Genomic DNA, 8,300 nt, shown 5'->3' with positions numbered 1-8,300 from the left:
TTAACCAGACACAGAACAGATTTTATTAGTAAAACTCAACTTTCAACCATCGGGGAGAAAAAAAACAACTTCAACTCCGAAATGAACTCATTCTGTACCGTTACACGTCCTTCCCTGCCTGCTTTGGTTTGCCCCCCCGTGAATACCCCATTGGTGCCTACTTCACATAAGACACATGATCATTTTATTGCTTTAGTAATGGAGCGATATGGAGCTTTCCTAAACCAGTTCTCTTGTTTAGTCTGTGGCAGCGGAACCCGCGGTAACCACCGATCAGCGATGCCACCTAATCTCCATGCCAGCTCCGGGTCACCAGCCAGGCCGGGTCACGCAGCCGGGTCTACCCCTTCCGTCTGTCCGCTGAGCGGCCTCCATTGGCCATAATTACTGGTTTCTGGCGGTTTTATAGCTGATTTGCTGGTTTTGCTCTTTGCAGTAAAGTGGATCATAGAATGGATCATAGAGTGTGGATCAGAAAGAAGCAGCTGAAACATGTTGTGAAGGCACCTGGACTCGCGAGTAAACCTTCCTTTTCCCTAAACACACATCCAGCCGTGCTAAGTGCCCCCGTCACTCTCTATATAAATGCCCTTTTTAAAATTCTGCTACAGTACAAATTAATAGTCTCATCTGTTCAGAAACATTCATACGGTGGGTTTGCTAATAGTTTCCTAAAGTTATTAGCATGTGAGAACCTGGCAAGAATGGCCATATTGCTACTGTAGAGGAGTACAATGCTCCGTCTCGGATCGTGCCCGCCGTCAAACGTTGCTGATCCTCACGCTCAGTGGACTCCCCTCTTTCTCAGGCTTATCTCGGAAAGATTCTTCCAGCTTCAGCTTCTCAGGGTCCCCAAACCGAAGCGTTTCGTGAAAGCAGCATGGCGGGGATACCTTGACCACCTGGTCGAAGAGGCTGAAGTCAGCCACGTACTTCCCGCTGGACGAGACAGAGATTACTGGGCTGAACTCATAACCCCAAAGTATCTCTTCTGGAAGGTAGGATGTGCGCACCTGGCACGTTGCGCTGGTGGATTCCACTGTCCCGCTGAGAATGACCACCAGCTCGAAGTCCCCTTCTCCAGATCGGAGGGCAACATCCTTCAGAGGGCTGGCCTCATCAATCACGTGATAGAAAGTGAGAGGTAAAATGAGGAACGGGCTGTCAGAGGATGTGTCGACCTGAAATTCCACGTTGACTTGATTCAGGTGTACGTTCTCCCCTTCCTTGGTCAGGTGCATCTGGAGGAGCTTGCCCGTCACCTGGCAACCAATCAGAAGGCTTTTCCGCATGTTGGCCACTCGTATCATCAAACACAACCTGCCCTCCTGTTGGGCCACCACAGCACTCTGGCTGAATTTGATGGTCTCTGCCCTCTTCTTTGGACGAGCTATTTTTGCCAAAAAAGTTCCGGTGATGAAGATCTCCATAATGGTGGTAAGGACCAGCTGGGTTATAAGTAGGATTATTGCCAAAGGGCATTCCTCGCTAATGTAGCGAAAGCCGTAGCCTATGGTGGTCTGGGACTCCAATGAGAAGAGGAAGGCCCCAGTTAACGTGTGGACTTGCATGACGCACGGAGTGTGGTTAGCAGGAGCGTTGAATTCCAGGAGATCTCCGTGTACCAAAGCCACCAAATACCAAATGACTCCAAAGACAAACCAGGTTCCTGCGAACGTAGCTGAAAACAGAAGCAGCTTGTAACGCCATTGCATGTCAATGAAAGTCGTCCACAGGTCCTTGAGGTAGAGGAAGCTCTTATCGCTTATGTGGTCCATGCGGACATTGCTCCGTCCATCTTTAGTCATCACCCTCCTCCTCCTCAAGGTTGAACCAATCAGGGGCCGGATGTCGGTCTGCGTCGTCTGACTGTAATAGACCTTCACTGGAGAGGTCATCTGTCATAAAGAAAACAAGTCATGATTAGATAAATAATACTTAATGGATCATTTTATATACATGAATTATCATGAAGATCACCAATTATTCAATAAGTCCATATAAAGCTAAGGCGCCGGCATCGCTTGGCCCCCGGGGGGCACCGAATCTCCATGTATCCCTGGACACTTCCTCATCCAGAATGATGATAAGGGGAATGGGAGTTGTAGCCCGTCCTATTAATTAGTTTAACTGAAAATGAACAGTTTCATATTAATAGGTTTAATACTAATAGGAAAATATTGGAAATGTGACCTGAAGAAGCGACCTCTGAGGTCTTGGAAGACCGTGAGTTATGAATACCTTGACCAGGTCACGCTGGAAGCTCCGGGGGAATCTGATGAGGTGCAAGCTCCGTGAGTCACAGAGCGACTGTTTTGGGGTAAATAATTGGGGTGACGGGTTTTCACCTCTTTTCTTTTTATTATTATATTTTGTCTGTGAACGGACACTCTCACTAGATCTGGTGTTACAGGCGTCTGCGGTATCTGTGGGGTTAACAGTCTCACCCCCAAACCCTCTGCCGTCAGCCCTGGATCCCTGACAGTTCCTTTGTCGGTGGCTGCCATGGGCGAGTTTTGTTAATTGAGAAGGAACTGAAGATTTATCCTCCGCCGACACAAAGAGGGACAGCGAGTCCTCCATGCGCAAATCTCCCAGGAAGGGACCCAACCACGATGCGCATCGATTTCCAGCACATTGTCCTCCGTCCGGTCTCATTCACATAGAAATCAGCAAAGCCGGGGGAACACCGGCTCAGGAAAGAGCTTAGTGCCAAGTATATGATCCAGGGAACGGCAATGCTATGTACACCATGTGCCTCGTGCACAAGAAGCCACGCGGGATGAATGAGGGCAGCCGGGCAAGGACTTCATTTCCCCCCACCCCGAACAACTTGTATTTTACCTGCCCTTGTGGTAAATGGGGCAAGGAGTCTCCGGGTAAAGCCGGCACAAGCGCCTTAACGCATCCAACCCCACAGCGCCAATGGTTTGGACTCTTCTAGGGAGGACTTTACCATCATGGTACCCTAAACTGGATGTGAGCCTAAGGAGGACACCTTCCCACCAACAAAAAAACTTCTTCCGACCTCTGGCCAGGTCGGCGGAGGCAGCGACAGCCAGGTCATGTTGGGGGTAGGACATAGCGGGCGCCGGGGGAAGCTTCTAAAACATATCGATCAGGAGATCTGAAGATTTGCCAGGTAACGGCCACCAATCTGGGCAAATAATGGATTCCCGCTCCTTCCGACAGCTTCAGGCTGTGTACCCACAGAACCCGCTCCAAATACAACAGCCACTGCTGGGGGCAAAGGTTAGAAAACACGGTCTGCGGGGGGCGCGCTTCGCGGAGTCCGGCACACAATCTCCTCCTTGTTGAGCTGACAGGAGGAATGAATGGCTGGAAGTGGGACAGTGAGAGTGATTAATGGCCGGGCTTTGTGTGACCCGAGCCAGGCGGCTGAGCTCATACATTTTATACCAGGAGAAACCAAGCAACCGGAAGATGGGCAAGAGACGGCCGAGCAGAGCCAAATCTACACCCGCCCGACTCACCCCGGGGTAACAACACTGCAATGAGAACTAACCCTCACTCCACCGAGCCACGTGATCTCCTACACCCCGGGGGGGGGGCATGTAACGGAGATCTGGAGAACTTTTGCTCTATTTTTTAGGGTGGACTCAGCAGATCTATCAGTTTATTCAGTTGTCTGGGACCCGACCCCATCATAACGCCGTATATTGCCCCATACTCCCGTGCTACACTACAGACTACCCGATACACCATCAGACATTTTCTGGCCTGGTGGTCATTTAGTGTACAAGTCTCCTGCCCCCCTGGCCCAACATACTAATTGCCCAAGGTGCCCCCTGGGGATCCACATGTGTGATATCTCCCTTACAAAAAATTACTGCAGTTTTTCTGAAGTAATACTGCAGTTTTTTGGACATGAAAAAACTGCAATACTGCACTTTTACTGCAGTATTACTGCACATTTACTGCACTTTTTTTATATTGCAAACCTACAGTTGTTCTTCAATGTACTGCAGCTTTATTGCATTTGTACTTCCGTACAAAAACAACTGCAGTAAAACTGCAGTACAGTGAAGTACAAATGCAGTAAAACTCCAGTAAATGTGCAGTATTGCAGTTTTTTCATGTCCAAAAAACTGCAGTATTACTTCAGAAAAACTGCAGTAATTTTTTCGTAAGGGCTTCCTTTGGGGTCTTCTTGTTTAAGAATTTTAATAAAATCTCCCTTTTTAACCCCTTAAGGACAATGGGCGGTCCCTAAACCCATTGAAAACAATTTTGAGCCCGTACATGTACAGGCTTTGTCATTAAGGGGTTAAGTTCTGTTTCCCCTCGTTAAGGACTCGCAGATACCTCCACTAGGATCGTTATGATCAGGAGATGATTAGAGGAAGTGGAAAGTGCAACAGAGAACTGCTTCCCCCTGCCCTGGTGAAAGAGACGGGGGACCCCGACACACCGCGCGTCACCCAGAGAGAGCCCAGGTATGTTGATTGGTTTTTGCCATAGTAACAGAAAAGGCTGTAATTTACCATCTCATGATTAGTGGAGATCTGTCAATGCTCCGTCATATCGGAGTCTGGATAATACTTAACAAAATGTTAATTTAATGCAATCTAAATAACAACGCCAATGCCCCAAACCTTTAATTGCCCCTGGCTGATGATTAACCCCATGCTTGTACTACATACTAATAGGGATGTGTTTACTTCTCCAAACATGACCTCGGACCGTTTTACAGCCACTTATAATCAGCGCCTGAGGACTTTATCTCAAGCCTTGCCACTGCCTCCTCCCTCTGCAGACTGGTAATTCTATGTACCCACTACGTCTGCTATTCCCACCAGTTTGAACTCCTGCCCCTGACTACCCCCGGGAGGCAGATGTATAACGAGGTGCTGAACCCATTGACTCTGGTCTAATATTGACTGCGGCTGGAAACGGGGGAAATGCCACCAGTACTAAAAAACCACCACGGTCACAGCAAATGACGGACCCCGGAGTCCTGCAAAGAGTCTCGAGTCTCACGAGTCTCCTGCTTATTATTCCTTGTAGCGCTTTAGCTCTCGTGGAACGTGTTGGCATCTGGAGAGGGGACATTATGTTCCACCCTCCAGGGAGTCTCCGTTAAATAGTAACCAGACCCCCCCATAACACGTTGTTAAACAGATTGTTACCCCGGGCAAACAAGCAGGATCTTGCTGGTACCTGTGCAAGGAAACTGGGCCGACAGGACACGTGAAGGACGTCGGTCCATAAACAGGGGTCCCGGGAGTTAGCACACGGGGTACCTCAAACAAGGCTGGGGTACAGCTGGGCCAGGGGCAGTTCCAGGTCGTGCACCTGCCTCTAGCTGGGGATGTTTCAGACGATGGTGGGGGTATATGAATTCAGACAATCACAGGGAGCCCGGGGTACCTCAGTGGCAGGAGGCACCGCGTCTCGCTGAGGATGAAACGCGTCGGGTATTGAAGCGACTTAAAGTGTAACTGGAGGCAGAGAAGTCCCAAGAACTTACCCTGTGGGGAATTAGGAATAGGTGTGGGGTCCGGATACCCTCACACTGGGGAGTGCGCATGGTGAGATGGTGCGGGGCACATGGGTACGTCACGTGTCCATGGTGACCGAGCTGGACAGATACCCCGGGGTATCCAACGCCCATTCCTATAGGAGCTCAGGCCATTCAGCCCCTGGCTCCCGATCGCTGCCTAGTGCCTCCGCATGGGGGCAGGAATGCACCTGGGCTCCGGCTCCTGAAACGCACCAGCATCCAGCCCCTGACATTCATCATCCATCAGCGGGGCGGCCAAGGGACGGGGAGGACTGAAGCCAAAGAGGAGGAGGCCATGAGCGGCCCTGACAGTGGCATCATTGTGCATTCCTCAGGAGCAGCTCTGAATAGATCTGGGAGCCGCACAAAGAGCCCCTTACAATGGCCCTGTTTAGTATGCGCCAGGAGGGACGGGGCCGCTGCGCTCTCCTCTCTGTCCCTCCAACTCCCCTTCATCTCTCCAACTTCAAACGTACAGCCTGCACCTCCAACACCAAGGAAAATCATAGGCGATCAGGGTCACGCGGGGTACCCCCGCTCGGCCTGGGACACCCCCGGGACATGCAACAGGGCACCGTGCACCTGCAAAATAGCACTGCACACCTGCACTAGAACATGCAACACGGCACTGCACACCTGCACTAGAACATGCAACACAGCACTGCACACCTACAACACGGCACTGCACACCTGCACTAGAACATGCAACATGGCGCTGCACACCTGCACTAAAACATGCAACACAGCACTGCACACCTACAACACGGCACTGCACACCTGCACTAGAACATGCAACATGGCGCTGCACACCTGCACTAAAACATGCAACACGACACTGCACACCTGCAACACGGCACTGCACATCTGAACTAGAACACGCAACAGGGCACTAGACACAACTGCACTGCAACACAACACGCCAGCACTAGAACATGCAACAGAGCACCGCATACAGCACCATGTGCTACACAGCACTGCACACCTGCACTGCAACACAGCACTGCACACCTGCACTGCACACCTGCACTGCAACACAGCACTGCGCACCTGCAACACAGCACTGCGCACCTGCAACACAGCACTGCGCACCTGCTACACAGCACTGCGCACCTGCAACACAGCACTGCGCACCTGCAGCAGAACACGCTCTCCGTAAAGTAAAACTCCCTCCCGTTCCATCTCAGTCTCTGACGCTCTAGTGTTAGATTCCGCTCTCTTGTTGTAATTTTTCTCCTCCTTTGAAATAAATTTCCTCCCGTCCTTTATCCCTTTATGGATTTAAATGTCCCCTTTCTCTTTTCTCTCCCCGTCTCTCTCTCACTAATTTCTCTCCCCGTCTCTCTCTCTCCCCGTCTCGCTCCTCACTCTTCTCTCTCCCCGTCTCGCTCCTCACTCTTCTCTCTCCCCGTCTCGCTCCTCACTCTTCTCTCTCCCCGTCTCGCTCCTCACTCTTCTCTCTCCGTCTCGCTCCTCACTCTTCTCTCTCCCCGTCTCGCTCCTCACTCTTCTCTCTCCCCGTCTCGCTCCTCACTCTTCTCTCTCCCCGTCTCGCTCCTCACTCTTCTCTCTCCCCGTCTCGCTCTCTCTCCCCGTCTCGCTCCCCTCTCTTCTCTTTCCCCGTCTCGCTCCTCTCTTTTCTACCCCAAGCCGGACATATTGAGACCCCCTCGGTCTCTCCTCCTCTCTATCTTGCGAACCGCTCCCCATTTAAGTCACCTCCACTGAACTCTCTCCATCATGTCAATAATCTTCTGCAGATGGGGTCTCCAGCACTGTACCCACTACTCTAAATGAGATAGTGGGCAGAACCTCCTCCCTCTTCTTGCCACTATTACCCCTGTGGTGCCCGGTATTTCTTCTATGGGTAACCCACGTAAAGTTCTCTGCAGCCAGTCACAGGGGGCCGCGAAACGATAAAGCGCACAGAGAGGGGATGCGGGCGTTTCTGCCCCAGCATTTATCTGTAGGGTAGTTTATTAAGATCTAAAACAATATCGTATATCGAGTTCTGACGCCACGATACCGGGTAACATCCAAAGAGCGCAGCGTGACTGGCGAGACCTCAGCCGCTGCAGAACAGCTTTCTGCCCCAAGCCCTCGGGCCGGGGAAGACCCCCCAAAGCGGGGCAGATGACGTACCTTTAACCTATTAACGCCTGGATTCCATGAGGGGTGTCGGAACACGTCGTGGGTTAAGACTTCGCTCCCAAGGGGCAGATTCTGCGAGCAGGGAGAGCGGGGACCACCACTTGGTATTATCAGAGAGAAACTTTTCTTACCGTGACGGGCGGCGGATCCTCGGAGGACGGCACCGCACAACGGCAGCTCGAGCCCCGCTCCAATCGTCACCTCGTCACGGACCGAGCGATGTCGCCGGACGCAGCGAGTGACAGAACGAGACAACCTTCCTGATCAGAGAGAGACCTCCCGGCATCAGATCCTCTACACAAACAGATAGCGTCTCGCTTCCCACCGCCAAACAAAACACTCTCTATTGAGCACTCAACGCACCAAAGGAATATTTTTATTTAGCAGCATGGAGGGCGGCCCGACGGCGAGAGCCCGGTGAACGGGACGGCGGTGATTGGAGGGACATGAAATAAAGTGGGATGTGAGGAGGGAGGGGAAAGCCAAAGTTACAGAGAGATTTAATGAGCTGGAAATGAATGGAGTTCGCGAATCGCATTACTGAGAGCCGGGACAAAACTGGATACCACCGGGGGTGAGGGCGTTAGCAGCGGGCAATGGAGAAAAGGGGCCGAGAGACAGAGAGGGA

At 51.6% G+C, this 8,300-nt stretch overlaps 1 protein-coding gene across 1 annotated transcript; it reads right to left on the bottom strand.

Annotated features, from left to right (window-relative positions):
- KCNJ10 (potassium inwardly rectifying channel subfamily J member 10) lies at nucleotides 1-7,991 on the bottom strand. The gene is made up of 2 exons (XM_053474905.1): nucleotides 7,804-7,991; nucleotides 1-1,898 (listed from the first exon to the last, which is right to left on the bottom strand). The coding sequence occupies exon 2, from the start codon at nucleotides 1,896-1,898 to the stop codon at nucleotides 762-764; it is 1,137 nt and encodes a 378-aa protein (XP_053330880.1). The 5' UTR covers nucleotides 7,804-7,991; the 3' UTR covers nucleotides 1-761.
- Nucleotides 7,992-8,300: the final 309 nt, after the last annotated feature.

Source organism: Spea bombifrons, chromosome 9, assembly GCF_027358695.1.
Source record: "Spea bombifrons isolate aSpeBom1 chromosome 9, aSpeBom1.2.pri, whole genome shotgun sequence".
Classification (NCBI taxonomy): domain Eukaryota; kingdom Metazoa; phylum Chordata; class Amphibia; order Anura; family Pelobatidae; genus Spea; species Spea bombifrons.
Note: the sequence above shows the minus strand (reverse complement) of the source record. Positions and strands in the feature narration are given on the sequence as shown.